This window comes from Sinohyriopsis cumingii, chromosome 14 (genome assembly GCF_028554795.1).
Source record: "Sinohyriopsis cumingii isolate HCF-2022 chromosome 14, ASM2855479v2, whole genome shotgun sequence".
Taxonomy (NCBI): Eukaryota; Metazoa; Mollusca; class Bivalvia; order Unionida; family Unionidae; genus Sinohyriopsis; species Sinohyriopsis cumingii.
Genome location: NC_142974.1, coordinates 84976345 through 84995036, shown reverse-complemented (window position 1 = coordinate 84995036; position 18692 = coordinate 84976345). Strand labels below are relative to the sequence as shown.

The following is an 18692-nucleotide window of genomic DNA, read 5'->3' as shown; positions in this document are numbered from 1 at the left end:
ACAGTGTTTCCTTTCACTCACCTTTCAACAAACTAATGAGAGGAAAAGGAAATCATGGGAAAAATGATGATTAGTGACAACACACACACACACACACACACACACACACACACATATATACATATATGGCTAAGGTTATGTTGGTGGTATCAGGAAATTTATATATATTGTACTAATGTTACAAAAAAAAGCAATCATGAACTTATAATGATACCAACATTTGGAAAATGACACTGAATTTAGTGGAGCCACAACAGATGCTGCTCCTCAATTAACAGACTACATCAGAACATAACTCCATAGTTTATGAGACGGAAGGATGTTGATGAGATCAATAACTAATGATTAATGTTAGACTTGCACTTACAGTTACCATCCAACACTCACCTTTCTACAAACCAATGAGTTGAAAAGAAAGTCTTAAGGATAGAATGCTGCTTAGTAGCAACACACACACACACACACACACACACACACACATATATATATATATATATATATATATATATATATATATATATATATATATATATATATACACAGTGGAGCCTCGTTAATCCGGACACATTCGTTCCCAGCGAATATGTCCGGATTAACGAGTTTTCTGGATAATTGAATCATGCACATTTTTTATTTTACGATATCATCACACCGTATATATGTACATGTATATGCTAGCTTTAACTGTAATGTACTGTATATTCAATAATGGTTGAAATAAATTAATGAATACATCTATTAATTTGTATTTATTTCACATTATTATAACGTGCTTGTACGTACATATACAGTAAATAGAAGTTTAGACAATTAACACATCGAACACATCACACTATGTTCATGTACATGTATGTACTGTACATACATTTATTATGTCAATTTCCTGAAGAAGTCTGTAACCTTTGTTTGCCTGGATTCTTTGGCGGATCTATCTGATCCCAGTGTGTTTATTTAATTATTAACACCCCCGTTGACGACTAGCTAAAACAGACATTGTTTATACAATCGCTGGTTACAATATGGTCACGCTACTTAGTTATTGATAGTGGCCATAGATTCTCAAGGGCTTCACTACTGTGTTTTATGTATTATTCTTCTGATTGTATTTTCACATACGATTTTTCGAATTTTCTTATTTTTGGACAGATTATTTCCGGATTATCGAGAAAAGTTTTAATGTAATTTTACACTTTGGGTCCCCGATTTTGATTTCCGGATCCGGAACGCAGATTTCTTGATTAACGGAGCAAATTAATGTTTAGGAATTCCGTTCCCGTTGAATTATGTCCCGATAGCGAAGTTTCCGGATAAATGGAGTCCGGATTAACGAGGCTCCACTGTATATATATATATTCTTTTCATATCAATTTAAATGTGGTTCAGATTCTGTTGGTGGTATCAGTAAATCTGTATATATTGTACAAATGTTATAAATAGCTGCAATCATGAATTCATAATAATACTAACATTTGGAAAATGACACTGAATTTAGTGGAGACAAACTATATCCAAAATATATTAAATCAAATATGATGGCTTAGACTAAAAAGTACCAAAAGTCCAATAATGGTTATCATTCAACAGTAGAAACAATCTGTGCAGGCTGGTCTACATAACATATAAAGATCTATACGAGCAAGAAGCAAACTCAAAACCTTTACTGTAGTTAGTAAAACCTAAACTGTAGGATGCAGTGACCTTTTTTTGATGTAAGTATGTAGTAATCAAATAGTCATGTAATAATGAAGTAGATTGATTGTAGCATAAGCAACACTGCATCAACTAGTGTTATTATAACATAAATGCCCCCCCCCCCCCAAAATGACCTAAACGTTCAGAATTTCAACAACAATTTTAAGACAGTAAATGTTGAAATATAGGAAACTGAACTCGTTTTATTGTAATGGTGTTCAATCTCACAATTAACAGTGCCTGAAAAATGAACATAAAAAAAAATAATTTAGCACACATCTTTGAAAGAAGCATTACAGGTCATTATTACCTACTTCTGCAATGAGAGTAGTGCTCATCAAGATGCATCCCATCACCAGTGTTATTGGTTCTAGAAAGGATAGCATGTCAACAGCATGCAAAAAAAATGATGTGGTCAAAAGCTAAATGCAAACACTAGTAATAGGCAAAATGTAAGTCAGGTTCTTCATTTGTATGGATGTTCTACTAACAGCGAGGAGTCAAATTCTCATCTCTGTAGAATCTAGCATGAACTGTTAAGACATTATCTGAACCAAAGATGGAGAAATGTAAAATAATGGCCACAGTAAACATATCCTTTGATGATGATGTAGTACTAATCCAGATGTGTCCAATTTCAACACTTGAGATCAGAAATGTGAAAGCTATAGCCACGATCTGGTTTGTGCACATATTTACATCATAGAGTGTGGCTTTAAAAACTGATTATCCATCCGGCTCCCTGAAGTAAGTTATACATGCCTGTTCTATGTATAATAGTAAGAATACTAGATAACAAATTATGTGGTCATCAGCTCGATGCAAAAGCTTTACTCATGTCCGCAATGTAGGTCACAGTGATCTTCATTTATTGTGAAATTGTGGAAATAATAGAGATGCATACAATTATTTACTTTGATTATTCAAACATGAAAGAGTTTGAGAAATAAGCACAAAACTCAACATTAAAACCAAGTCAGTGTAGTATAAAAAAAATGGGTCATAGTGACATAAATTGTAATAAGGGTGTGATCAATATGCATCCACTCAACAAGTTTCATTATTCCAGGTATAACAATATAATAACCTGAGCTAAATGTGCAAACTTCACCAAGAATGTACAGCAAATGTGCATTTATACAGTTAATCCCACTACGAAATCAAATCCACATTGTTGCCTTGGACTGAGAAAGAGATAATGTTATGAGAGGTTGTGAGGCTGTAAAAATGTTTGTTATTATAAATGTAAACACAAATGCTTGGATTATACTAGAGCTCACCTTTACTTCAATGTAGATAGCTAAAAAATCATTCATGCAACAAAATAACGATCACATTTAAACTTAACACTACTCAAGTCTTAAACATGTCTACTAAAATCCAAATTATGTTTAATTAAGACCTAAACATGTCTACTTAAATCCTCAACATGTCTATTAAAGCACAAGACATATATACTAAAGTCCTAAATATGTTATTAAACTCAAAAATATGTTTAAGACCTAAACACGTCTATTTAAATCCTCAACATATCTATTCAAGTCCTCAACATATCTATTCAAGTCCAAAACATGTCTATTCAAGTCCTCAATGTGTCTATTAAAGTCCTCAGCATGTCTATTTAAATCCTCAACATGTATATTCAAGTCCTCAATGTGTCTATTTAAATCCTCAACATGTCTATTCAAGTCCTAAACATATATAATCAAATCCTAAATATGTCTACTAAAAAAGGATGGCAGATGACAAGCAAGCCAAGAGTTAAAGAAACATCGACATGAAGCAGGTGAAACAATCTTAACAGAAATGATATACAGTGATTTTGAGAAAACAACAAAATTAACATTGATTTACACTTGCAAAATACAGGAAGTACAAAATCATTTTTCTTGTGTAATAACTAAATTTATTTATATGTATTTTGTAAATGCTATTTTCAAGGCTTTAAAAATGTCATATTTTGTTTACTCGTGACTATCACGTATAGGCATTAGTAAGATTGCCAAATCATTTCTTTCTAACTTCTGTGAAGAGACATTCAAACTGGTACCTACATAAAGTCAAGAAAATATTTCAAATGAAAACAAGTACTTCATAGGTGTCACTATTTCTTATGCTGCATTCTTTATTAAAAAACAGCGTTCCTTTGAAAATCTTCTTTCCAGGAAGAAACCAATTACATCTGACTGTCTCAAATGTATTTCCATCATCAATATCAACTTGATTCATAACTCATCCAGCTATAACTCATCCAGCTGCAAAGAAAGACAGGTACATGAAGGTAACAAATACATATAATGACTAACAAGCAGTAGATTTCATATGAATATATTTTACTGATTACAAGGACTGTATAATAATGAAGAACTCCAGAATGCTGTATTTGATAAGATCAATGTATATTGATTACATGAGTTATGTAATACATAATGGCTTTTGAGTGTTGTATTTTATAAGATTTAAATTTACTGTGTGTACGAACTGTGTAATATTGAAGGAGCCTGGAATGATGTAGTTGATAAGATGATATTGATTACAGGAGCTAAGTTCCAATAAAGGGCATTCTAGTGTGGGCATGCTGTATTTGATAACGGCAGTTCCATTTAAATATACATAGAACACAGGGAAGGAAGTTTTTTTAAAAGTATATGTCAGGGTACTTTGATTGCAGAGTTCAAATTAATCTGAAAAGAGAATTCTAAATTTCACCTATGGATGAGTACCCCACATTAGGATTGCCTTTTCTGGGTCCCATGTATGGTTTACAGAAAAAACCCTAAGATAAAAGTATATGAATTACTTTCATGATGGATTTATACACTATCTTATTCAATAGTTGTTTTCATCTTAAATATACTGTGTTATGCAAATAGTATTACATAACTATCACTTTATTAGCAGAAGAAGCAGTGGTGGTGATCAATATAAGACTTTTCAACATTTCTGTTAGTCAGACATTAATGTATACCACTTGACATTTGAAAGGCAGATAAGTTTCCATATATCACACATTTTATGATTATTTATTAGAATTAATAAATTATTATAAATTTACTTCTTATTATATTCAATATTTTTCCTTTGTATTTTCCCAATAATTAATCAAGAGCCTTGGAGTGCTGTATTTAAATAGGATTATGGTAGGAGTAATTTCACAATCTGAACTGAACAAAAGTACAGATTTTATTCCTGTAACAAATATCAGCTCAATATCGTTTGTGTATGTTTTCAGATTTTTAACATAGCTTTAACAATTTTTTGGTTATATCTCTACGATGTATGTAGCGTGGAAGTCTATAGTGATGTCTAGCACTGGGGCACCATGCTGCAGACATAACATCATATCCCAACCAGTCACGTTATCCTGGCACCAGGCCGACCAGTCCTAACACTAACTTCTTCATGATGAGCACCTAGCAAGGCAGCTGTTAGTACCATTTTTATAAGTCTTTGGTATGACTTGGCCAGGATTAGGACCTGCAACCTACCACATCATAGGCGGACGCTCTAACCAACAGGCCCCCGGCCCCCAGAGCAGTCAGCTCATATAGAAATACATATAAATTCATCAAAATAACAATGTGAATCAACAATTCATTCTATTACTATAAATTATAATATGTTGTTGTTGTTGTGTTTAACGCCATTTTTCAGCACACAATAGGCTATACATGGTGGCCTGTATTAATGGTGGAAGAAGAACCTGGGAAAACCCTGGAAAGAATCACTGACTCACGAGAAACTACTGGCAAGCTTTCTCACATACCTACATTGGCCGAATCTGAGACTCAAACCCATGCAGACAGAGGTGAGATGGCAATGATCTGTAACGGACAGCGCTTTAGACCATTTGGCCACTCGGAGGCCCATATAATATGTTAATGTCATTCATCTTTAGTATATCGTCAATTCTTACCATGGAACCAACATTAAAAATTGGCAAGTAACTGATGCCTAATCTTTCATTCCATAACTGGGAAAAATTATTTTCTTCAATATAGCATACTTGCTAAATTTCACTAAAATGTTTTGTCTTATAGTATCTATTAAGGCTGTGTATATTTGAGATGAAGGAATTGTCACATGTGTGCATGTTGCATGTTCAAGTACAGACCATCTCCTGCCTGTACAAATAGCATAAACACCAACTCAGCTGTTGCTGATGTGGGCAAGGTCGTAATGAATATTTTTTATGTAAGATCCATCAGACAGGTCACTCTTGTCTATCAGTACATGCAGGAACAGAAATTCCACTGATAACCCATAAAATGTGAATGACCGACAAAGACAACATGAGAGATACTGATATAAAGAAAGACACACAGACAAGTAATCATATGGTCCAACATGATGGCAAGTTGACAAAAATGAAGACAAAGAAGAACCCAAAGTGGATCTGAGATCATTCACCTAGCTTACATTTATCTAATAGCTAAATGCAAGAGCTTTTGGCCATGAAATTTGGGTCAGGAGGAACTGTTCTGTAAATGTTTCTTCCAATTATATTGACTGCATACATCATGAAAACAACCGCATAGTATCTTCATCCATGTCTTATCGTAAGTCATCAACACTTGTTTAATATTGACAATTCTATTCTATTCTGGAATGCAATTTGTCAATGTTGGTCATATCCTGTTCAGCAGCTGTTTTAAAAGCTGTGTAAAACTTTCTCTATTTCCTGAGGACTGGCACCATATGTATAAATCTAAAAGACCTTCAAGCAAGGACACTTCCTGTCACATTTCATGAGGACTGGCATCATATAAATACATCTGAAAGACCTTCAAGCTATGACACTTCCTGTCACATTTCATGAGGACTGGCATCATATGTATAAATCTGAAAGATCTTCAAGCTAGGACACCTCCTGTTCAATTTGGTCAATGATTGCTTTCAACAGTAGCTGGTCAAGTTTTTCTCTCACTAACAACATCAGTGATATTTGGTAGCATAATGGCAAAATTTATAAAAGCTAAGAAACCTTTTATGACTGTTTGCATTCTAATTTAATCCAATTCTATTTATTGGATTCTAGGTATAGATAATTTAAATGATTTTCCACTCAGAGTAAATGTTGGCCATATTTAACCGTAAACTGGTGTCATTTTGTACAGATCTGCAAGCCTTTTATACCAGATTCATTTTGGTGGCTCAGCATGAATGCTTTCTGTCTAAAACGGTCAAATTCTGTTTCAAAGGAGACTTTTACAGTTTTAACAGTCACAATATTTAATGCACACCTGACGGGCTGTCAATATTTTTTCCATAATTTAGACCAATTTTCAGTAAAGTGTAATGAAATATATTATGCTGCTATTGCATATGTGGAAAACATACCACTGAAAAGTTCAGAAGTGCCATCTGATGAAGTTAAGGGCAAAAATTAGGATGATCTAAAAAAAAGTCTGTATTGTACACTGCAATATTAAAGAACATCAAGTAAAGTTTCATAAACTGCAGTTACACACACTATAATAATGGTAGAAATATATTAAAATAATAATATAAAGATAAAGCAAAATTAAGATGATGTACTTTGCTCATTATTAAAGTCATCCAGGCATTATTGATAATAAACCCAATATATAAAATATATGACTTTGAGGTTGGGAAGAATGTCAGCCAATCAAATGTGTGTGTGTATGTGTGTGTGTGTGTGTGTGTGTGATTTTAATTTTTTAACGTAGCTTTAAAAACTTTTCAGTTATATTGATACAATGTCTGTAGTGTGTCCACTTATAGTGTTAAACACTGGGGCATCATGTCATAGACATATACATGATGTCCCACCAGTCACATTATACTGACACCAGTCCTAACACTAACCTCTTTATCCTGAGCGCCAAGCTAGTACCATCTTTCGTATGACTCAACTGGGGTTTGAACCCATGACATCCTGCATCCGAATTGGATGCTCTGACCACTAGACCATTGGAGTGGTCCAATCCAATGAAATATTGCTTTTAAAATGACCAAATTCTTCATGATATAAGATGATATTCAAATTGTGATGATAAAAACCCTCATTTCAAGTTTCATCACAGTCAGATCAGAAATATGGCTTCCAAAGGCATAGCAAGCTCAGCCAATCAGACAAAAAATCATCTACATAGTATGTGTGGATCTCCCAAATAATCAAAGTCATCAGTGATTTTAGTGATACATGCATATACCTAAAATTTCATAAAAATTCGATGAGAAATAAATGTGGCCTCCAGATTTGTATTATTATCTCATTAATATGCATGTATCTCATTAATATGAATGTATCTCATTAATATGTTAGCCAGATGGAAGGTAATTTTATTAATATGCTTGGGTCTCTCGCATTATTAAACTCGTCAGAGCTTTTGATGATATAAATCCATTTTTCACAACCTTAATGCACATTAGACATATGGACTCCAGAATCGTAACAAATACCTGTTCATAGAGGGATGTATGATCCAAGATTTCACCGCACATGATTAAAGATGCATGACCATATCATGAGCTGACTTTGGCCTTATGGCCAGTTGAGCTAACAACTGAAAGCCTTCTATGTCCATAAATATTCTGTCCAATTAGCAGCTGCTAAATTGAATAATGGATCAGAATAATTTGAAAAAACATTTAAGACCTTTATGCCAGGATGCTTTATATTAAAATTTCATCAAAATCTGTCAAGAGGTTTTGAGGAAGAAGCAGTCTGAAGATGTTTCTAATTTTAGCAGCGGCAACCATACTGGATGATGGATTGATACCCATTCTACAAATGTGAACGGCCTTGATGGTCGAACGCTTCCTGTAGAATCAAATTGCAAATTGATCAAGTAATTTTTGAGAAGTTTGCGTTGACAACTGTAAATGGATGATGCATGACAGACAATGGAAGAAGAACATCAAAAGATAATACCATAAACTCACTTAACCATATGGTCAGGTGAACTAATGAAAGTCACTTACAAGATCCTCATCCTCATCTTCATCTGATGGCATTTCCTCATCTTCTTTTTCCTCCTCCTTCACAAACTTCTGTGCTTCGTCTTTAGTTACATTACTCTCCTCACACTCAATCTTAGAAATCAATCCCTGCTTGTCTGCAATAAGATTTTGAGGTGAAGGCATGGTTATAGTATGCTGTGTGCTGTCTATAAATGATAGATAATTAGAAAAGGTTTAATTGAAATATCTTTAAAAGTTATATTCCATGGAAACGTAATTCACAAATTATGTTTTTGGTGCCTTGATCTTGAGGCAAGGGACCTGGCTATGCTACCATGATGACCATAGGAGCTGGGACACAAAAAAATAGTTTTTGTGTCCGAAAACCAGCTCTTGTTCAACGACCACATCATTAAACTGTCATAAACTACAATTATATGTATGTTATGATTTTGCATGTACATAGTTTCTGATTTCTCCATCATGCAAGAAAATAATGGCAAATAACTCATGGTCCACTAAGAGTTTACCTTTAGACCTGTACTACAGGTTTACATCACTTATAATAAATATTCTAATAAATACAATTTGCAAGCTGTCCTTTATTCATAATTTTTATCAAATGGCCTTCTTCCGGTTCACACTTTAGCTAGATGTACATTGCTCTTTTATTTACTTGGATCCACAGTTACAGTTTATCAGTGATATAAGCATGCCTACAAAGTGATGCATCTTATATGGAGACACACATTTATAGAAGGTACACAACTAGTGTATTCACTTAACCCAACCAGTATATACTAAGACAACACAACCAGTATGTATTCTGATAACACAACTAGCATAAATTCAAATAACACAACCAGTATATATTCACATAACACAACCAGTATATATCCACATAACACAACCAGTATATATCCACATAACACAACCAATATATATTCACATAATAAAACTAGTATATATTCACATAACTGTCATGTATACATTAAAGAATGATCAGATACTGAATATAAACTAACATCGTTATCAATCCAGCAAAAAGTTGTGTTTCAGTTTAACACAAAATCATAATTTTCCACATTATTCATTCCACGTCTAATTCTGACATTTCCATTTAATTATAAATGGCAGACAACTTTTGTTTTCTAAAACAACCCAGGCCAGTTAACTGTTTAAAATCTGAAACAAGCTTGGGTACAGTGTGAATTTTACTTTTCTTTCCAAAGTAAAAATTCAATAATTGCAAGACCAATGGGAATTTGCATAAATTTAGTAACTTGTGTCAACTTCAAAATAAATTAAATCAACTCGCCACAGGGGTGACTGTAAACTCAAAAATACGTTGCACTAACACTTTAGATTGCAACTGTCAGATATCACAAACTTTGAATGTTTTCAATGCCTGATGCTTTAGTTTCAAAAGTAATTATTAATTATCATCTTACAGTTCTATCATATCTTGCAACTTTGAATATAGCTAACACCATCTCAGAGATGGGTGGACATGGGGACAACAGTGGTATAAACAGTATTAACAATGTAATAACTCTGTGCTAATGGTCTACAGGATATATATTACTGCTGTTCCAGAAAGAAGAAAAAAATTGTGCAATATAAATAATGAATAGGACAATATGACAGTACTAACTGGACACAATCTTCTCCCAAAAGTCTCTCCTAGCTTTAGCAATGAGCATCTCCTTGAACTGCTTTACAAATGTGTTATACTGTTTTGGCTCTGATTTCTGGAAGGAAAGATTACATATGCAGCAATATAAACATTACATGTGACCATTCAAAGCTATATCTTCCGTAATTTGCATCTATTCAGACTTAAAATAAAATACAAAACAAAAGCAAACAGAATTAAATGTGGTATTTAATACCCTGTGCAATCTGTTTGCGACTATCACAGAAATCAAGGTCTAGTGTGATGTGAGGTGCAGGCCGATATCATGCAGAGATGAACGATTCACAACCAATACAATGTTAATTAATCCATTTAACATATCACAGAAGTCTGAATTACACCACTTTTCATATATAATAATACAATGTGCATCCGTATTCTGTCATGATGTTGTTATGACTTTAACGCCAATTTACAGCACATGATACCCTATATATGGTGACCAGTATAACTGATATAGGAAAAACTTGGTGGAAAATCCTAATAATAACCAATGAACCACAAGAAGTTACTGGCAGGCTTTCACGCATACCCACATTGGACAAGCTTGAGATTTGAACCCACATGCCAGAGGTGAGATAATTCTGCCATGCCTTGATGCCTTTATTGTCATGACTGATACTGAATGGAGCATTAAAATCATGCACTCTCTACATGGAAAAAGAAACTGCAAAATTTATATCCAAACCATAAAAGATATTCTGTGCAAACTGGAAATATGTTTATATACCAATAAAATAAACAGTCTATACCTTTCCTAAATTAAATCCAAAGATGTGGAAGGGGAAATATAGAGAACTGGGTGCAGCAAGCAAACACCTATATCTTAAAGACTTGTTCAAAAACCCTTATATAGATTTTTATATAATAATACAACCACTTAAATTCTGGAGCCCACTTCCTGTGTTGGCTGCTTAAGACAGACTCGACTCTGGCATAACATAATTTATACAACCATCATGCTATGCCAATCTGGTCATATAGAACTGCTGAACAAATACAACTGTGAATTCTTGCTGTCAATGTACAATAGCTTAAAAGTTTGTCCGAAGAAAAATAACTTAAAAAAAATGAATTTGCACATAGCACTGCACTTCTTGGCTGTAATAAGGACAGGGCCAACAGTCGCTCAATATTCAATGTAATGTTTCTTAAAAAAATTAGTAACCAATGTGAGTCAGTCTCTACTAAACAAGCTTATACTGTCAATAGCCAATATTGCATCGAACTATACATACTGTCAATAGCCACTATCTCATCCAACTATAAATGCTGTCAATAGCCACTATATATCCAACTATATATACTGTAACAACCACTATTTCATCCAACTGTACCTACTGTCAATAACCATATTTCATCCAACTGTACACACTGTTAATAGCAACCATATCATCCAACTCCACAAACCGTCAATAGCCATCATGTCATCCAACACTAAATACTGTCAATAGCCACACTTTCACCCAACTATGCAGTCAATAGCCACACTTTCATCCAACTACACATAATGTCAGTAGCCACCATATCATCCAACACTAAATACTGTCAATAGCCACACTTTCACCCAACTATGCAGTCAATAGCCACACTTTCATCCAACTACACATAATGTCAATAGCCATCATATCATCCAACACTAAATACTGTCATTAGCCAATATTTCATCCAACTATGCAGTCAATAGCCACACTTTCATCCAACTACACATAATGTCAATAGCCATCATATCATCCAACACTAAATACTGTCATTAGCCACTATTTCACCCAACTATGCAGTCAATAGCCACACTTTCATTCAACTACACATGTCAATAGCCATCATATCATCCAACACTAAATACTGTCATTAGCCACTATTTCACCCAACTATGCAGTCAATAGCCACACTTTCATCCAACTACACATAATGTCAATAGCCATCATATCATCCAACACTAAATACTGTCATTAGCCAATATTTCATCCAACTATGCAGTCAATAGCCACACTTTCATCCAACTACACAAACCGTCAATAGCCATCATATCATCCAACACTAAATACTGTCATTAGCCAATATTTCATCCAACTATGCAGTCAATAGCCACACTTTCATCCAACTCCACATACTGTCAATAGCCACCATATCATTCAACACTAAATACTGTCATTAGCCACTATTTCACCCAACTATGCAGTCAATAGCCACACTTTCATCCAACTACACATAATGTCAATAGCCATCATATCATCCAACACTAAATACTGTCATTAGCCACTATTTCATCCAACTATGCACTGTCAATAGCCACACTTTCATCCAACTCCACATACTGTCAATAGCCACCATATCATCCAACACTAAATACTGTCAATAGCCACACTTTCACCCAACTATGCAGTCAATAGCCACACTTTCATCCAACTCCACATACTGTCAATAGCCACCATATCATCCAACACAAAATACTGTCATTAGCTACTATTTCATCCAACTATGCAGTCAATAGCCACACTTTCATCCAGCTACACATAATGTCAGTAGCCACTATTTAATCCAACTGTACATACTGTCAATAAATACTAAATCATCCAACTGTACCTAATCTCAATCACCACTACATCAACCAAGTATACATGCTGTCAATAGCAACTATATCATCCAACTGCACATACTGTCAATAGCCACTATTTTATCCAACTATGCACTGTCAATAGCCACACTTTCATCCAACTACACATAATGTCAGTAGCCACTATTTAATCCAACTGTACATACTGTCAATAAACACTAAATCATCCAACTGTACCTAATCTCAGTCGCCACTATATCAACCAACTATACATATTGTCAATAGTAACTATATCATCCAACTGCACATACTTTTAATAGCCACTATTTCATCCACCTATACATATTGTCAATAGCCACTATTTCATCCAACTGCACATACAGTGGAACCCCGCTATAACGTGCCCCGATTGAACGCGAATTTGGATTCAACACGGTCGTGGCGTGGCTCCAAAATTTTGTATATTGGCACATGAAAAAAATATTTTTTTTCTTCAAAGTACATGAAATAGTGTATAAATAAATTAGTATCATTATGGGGAGGAGATCGCGTATGGATTCCAATTTAATATGATCGTGGCGTGGTTCCTGAAATAGGGTGTAAAATGTTTATTATCATTTTGGGGGAAGAGTTTGCGCATAAACTTTACTATAATACGATCATGGCGTAGTTTCTGAAATTTAACAATATCACCAGGTTCTTAAAGTGTTATGCCAAAAATAAACATTATCGGAAATGTTACTTATTACTGATCCAGTAAAAAAAGCCGCCAGCATGTTTGCTGGGCTTGGTGGTGTTATTAGACACAATCAGTTGACCAGTAAATAATGTCCGCTTTATTAGCTGGAAATTGAAAGGGTATGAAACTGTACATATGTTCAGCTTTAAAAAAGATATATAAAAGTAACTTGTGACGTTTGCAGGCCTACTGCACTTGGTTCTCGGGTTTTACATGTGCATGGGGTTGGCTTATGAACTTATGGAAAAGCAAGTTCACAAATGCAATTCGTTCTCTGCACTTTGCACAAAAAAGTTGATTATCATTTTTGGGAAGAGATCGTGTATGAAATTGAATACAATACGATATATAATACAATTGTGGTGTGGTTCCTGAAATTTTAAATACATGAACGTGTATTCTTCTCGTACCTGGAAAAATACTTTACATAAAGTAAGAGAAATAGTGTGTAAAACGTTTATTATCATTTTGTGGAAGAATTCACTTATGAATTTGAATATAATACAATCGTGGCTTGGCTTCTGAAATGTAACAATTTCATCAGGTTCTTGAAGTGTTATGCCAAAATAAACATTATCTGAAATGTTACTTATTACTGGTCCATGAGTAAAGCCAGTAAGTTGTCCTTGTGATTGTCTTCAATTAATCCTGTATACAATCGTTGCTCAAACAATAGCCGACATGTGTTTCTTATTTAACTGCATACAAAACCAATCAGCAGACAATGTGGTGGTTGATAAAAGTTTCTCACAATTTAATAAACATAAAAACACGAAAGCCGCCAACATGTTTTCTGGGCTTGGCGGTGATATTAGACGCAATTAGTTGACCAGTAAATAATTTCCGCTTTATTAGCTGGAAATTGAAAGGGCATGAAATTGTACATGCGTTCAGCTTTACATTTTCCTTTAAAAAGTGACTCATGACCAATGCAGGTCTACTGCACTTAGTTCTCGAGTTTTACACAGGTATGGTGTTTATGAACTCGTTATCAATTTAATAATTTTGTATAAAAATATTTTATCGTTATGGAAAAAAAAGTTCACAATTGCAAACTGTTCTCTGCACTTTGCACCATGATTAGTATATTAGTTTTCACACGTTTCTTTCGATAGTCACAAAATCTAAAGTAAAAGTTACATGTACACTGAAAGCATGTGTTGATTTGCAATTATTCTCTTGTAGTCGTTCAAACGAAAAGGCGTACAAGCATTAATTATTGGAAATTTGCAATGGATAAATGTACACGGAAATGCATGTGAGAAAATTTTAGCAGTATGAAATTTGTACAGACACCGTTCATATATCCTGTAACGTAATGAACCGTACACGTGCTTCATCTTTCTTATCCTAATTCTGCTGTTAATTTTTTCCACTGAATTCAGACAAATAATGATGTGTGAAAAATTACTGAATAGTTTAAATATGTATGCAATTTTTGCAATGGAATTACATATTTTATGGATTAATTTCAAGCCCCGATGGTACAATATCAGACAGCAAGTAAACGGTGTTGATACTATGTTTATGCTGTATGTTAGACGTTGAATTCAGATACAATGATTAGGGGAAAAAATACTGAATATTATAAATCTGTGTGCAATTTTTCAGTGGAATTACATGCATTATAGATGAACTGAATGCCACGACGGCACAACAGTAAACGGTGTTGATACCCTATTCATCACATACCGTGGACATGAATACATGTATATGTGCCAATGAGTTGTTCTCTCAAAAAAGTAAAATACTGCAAAACCCCGCATTAATGCGACCTTGATATTAACGCAATCCAATTATGTGGACCCCAATTATCGCTTTATAGCAGGGTTCCACTGTACTGTCAATAGCCACTATTTCACCCAACTATACATATTGTCAAAAGCTACAACTACACATAATGCTATACTGGGTTTTAAACATAAAGTGTCCTGATGGCAAAATGATTTGTATTTTGATGATTACATGTGACAGCAGCAGATCTTAGTTGATCCTTTGCTGTGGCAATGCTTATGTGATTATTTACCACTGATCTTAGTTAATCCTTTACTGTGGCAAAAGCTTGGGTGATTATTTACCAAAGATCTAAGTTGATCCTTTACTGTGGCAAAGTGTATTTGATTATTTACCACAGATCTAAGTTGATCATTTAATGTGGCAAAGCTTAGGTGATTATTTACCACAGATCTTATTTGATCCTTTAATGTGGCAAAGCTTAGGTGATTATTTACCACAGATCTAAGTTGATCCTTTACTGTGGCAAAGCTTAGGTGATTATTTACCACAGATCTTAGTTGATCCTTTACTGTGGCAAAGCTTAGGTGATTATTTACCACAGATCTCAGCTGATCCTTTACTTTGGCAAAGCTTAGGTGATTATTTACCAAAGATCTAAGTTGATCCTTTACTGTGGCAAAGCTTAGGTGATTATTTACCACAGATCTAAGTTGATCCTTTACTGTGGCAAAGCTTAGGTGATTATTTAACACAGATCTTACTTGATCCTTTGCCATTGCAAAGCTTAGCTGATTATTTACTGCAGATCTTAGTTGATCCTTTGCTGTGGCAAAGCTTAGATGATTATTTACCACAGATCTAAGCAAAGTTCCATCTAAAAAATCAGTAATATTGGTGATTAATGATTACTGCTGGTAACCCCTGCTAATTTGCCAACAAGAATTGCTAGTTGGATCCTTTCTGCAAGCTAACTTCCTTACCTTCACACATTCTTTGCGCAGAGTCTTAAGACAGTCCATGGCCTTCTCATAAAATTGGTCTCCAAATGAATCAACAACCAGCTGTCTGATTCTCTTCTGCATTTGCTCACAAGCTGTAAAAGTTAACAACAGATTCAGTTCTGTTTCCATTACTATAATTTTATTTACTAGTCATATTTTACCAAATAATATAAATGTTTTAATGGACTGATGTTTCTGGCTTATGAACAAAGTCATAAAGACTATACAGCGTTGGGTGATGGCAGAAAAATAAAAGCAGATTTGACCTGTGTTTTAAGTCAGTCTTACTAGAATATCAGACACTCATTTCTAAATGCTTCCTTACAAGCATTTCTGTGACTCTGAAGTCTGAATCTTTGAGCTGTTGAATTGAGTCGAGTTTTCTCCTATACAGACTATAACAATATCTATAAAATGTCTTATTTAGCATTTCTTGCCAAACCTTCAAAAGATAAGGTGTGATGAAAAGATAATCATGAAAGGCTGAAGACAAAATTTTGAAAATGAAGAACGGGAAATATAGAAGTCTTGATATCTGTTGGCATGATCTTTGCTTCAGCAAACAACAAAAGACAATTGAATATAATCACACTGTTCCAATACAATATACCCTGAAGACAAATGAATATAATCACATGTCCAAATGCAATTTACACTGAAGGCAACTGAATATAATAACACTGTTTCAATACAATTTACACTGAAGATAACTGAATATAATCAAATGTTCCAATGCAATTTACATTCAAGACAACTTAATATAATCAAATTGTTCCAATGCAATTTACACTCAAGACAACTGAATACAATCAACTTGTTCCAATGCAACATACACTGAAGACAACTGAATATAATCAAATTGTTCCAATGCAATTTACACTGAAGACAACTGAATATAATCAAATTGTTCCAATGCAACATACACTGAAGACAACTGAATATAATCAAATTGTTCCAATGCAACATACACTGAAGACAACTGAATATAATCAAATTGTTCCAATGCAACATACACTGAAGACAACTGAATATAATCAAATTGTTCCAATGCAACATACACTGAAGACAATTGAATATAATCAAATTGTTCCAATGCAATTTACACTGAAGACAACTGAATATAATCAAATTGTTCCAATGCAACATACACTGAAGACAATTGAATATAATCAAATTGTTCCAATGCAACATACACTGAAGACAATTGAATATAATCAAATTGTTCCAATGCAATTTACACTGAAGACAACTGAATATAATCAAATTGTTCCAATGCAACATACACTGAAGACAATTGAATATAATCAAATTGTTCCAATGCAACATACACTGAAGACAATTGAATATAATCAAATTGTTCCAATGCAATTTACACTGAAGACAACTGAATATAATCAAATTGTTCCAATGCAACATACACTGAAGACAACTGAATATAATCAAATTGTTCCAATGCAATTTACACTGAAGACAATTGAATATAATCAAATTGTTCCAATGCAATTTACACTGAAGACAACTGAATATAATCAAATTGTTCCAATGCAACATACACTGAAGACAACTGAATATAATCAAATTGTTCCAATGCAATTTACACTGAAGACAACTGAATATAATCAAATTGTTCCAATGCAACATACACTGAAGACAACTGAATATAATCAAATTGTTCCAATGCAACATACACTGAAGACAATTGAATATAATCAAATTGTTCCAATGCAACATACACTGAAGACAACTGAATATAATCAAATTGTTCCAATGCAACATACACTGAAGACAATTGAATATAATCAAATTGTTCCAATGCAATTTACACTGAAGACAACTGAATATAATCAAATTGTTCCAATGCAACATACACTGAAGACAATTGAATATAATCAAATTGTTCCAATGCAACATACACTGAAGACAATTGAATATAATCAAATTGTTCCAATGCAACATACACTGAAGACAACTGAATACAATCAAATTGTTCCAATGCAACATACACTGAAGACAACTGAATATAATCAAATTGTTCCAATGCAATTTACACTGAAGACAACTGAATATAATCAAATTGTTCCAATGCAACATACACTGAAGACAACTGAATATAATCAAATTGTTCCAATGCAACATACACTGAAGACAACTGAATATAATCACTCTGTTCCAGTACAATTACACCGAAGGAAAGTCAAATTGCTACAGCAACAAAAAGATGGTATAATTTATAGGACAGCAGCATTTTACATATATCTCTTGAACAACTAAACCTTCATATAATGACATTTGTCCAAAATGCTGACTTTTTTATACGAAAAATGAAATGGTCACTTAAGTAAT

At 33.8% G+C, this 18692-nt stretch overlaps 1 protein-coding gene across 2 annotated transcripts in view; it reads right to left on the bottom strand.

Moving 5' to 3' along the window:
- Nucleotides 1-736: 736 nt before the first annotated feature.
- LOC149784276 (DNA repair protein Ku80-like) overlaps nucleotides 737-18692 on the bottom strand; it is a 75061-nt gene continuing 57105 nt past the window's right edge. Inside the window, exons 18-21 of one of the 2 annotated variants that reach the window (XM_089932300.1) lie at nucleotides 16329-16441; nucleotides 10274-10370; nucleotides 8641-8774; nucleotides 737-3947 (exon numbers count right to left, since the gene is read on the bottom strand). In XM_089932300.1, the coding sequence (XP_089788426.1) occupies nucleotides 3933-3947; nucleotides 8641-8774; nucleotides 10274-10370; nucleotides 16329-16441 (359 nt within the window). In that variant the 3' untranslated portion in view covers nucleotides 737-3932. The remainder of the gene's footprint in view (nucleotides 3948-8640; nucleotides 8775-10273; nucleotides 10371-16328; nucleotides 16442-18692) is intronic. The other variant, XM_089932301.1, reaches the window with a different exon arrangement.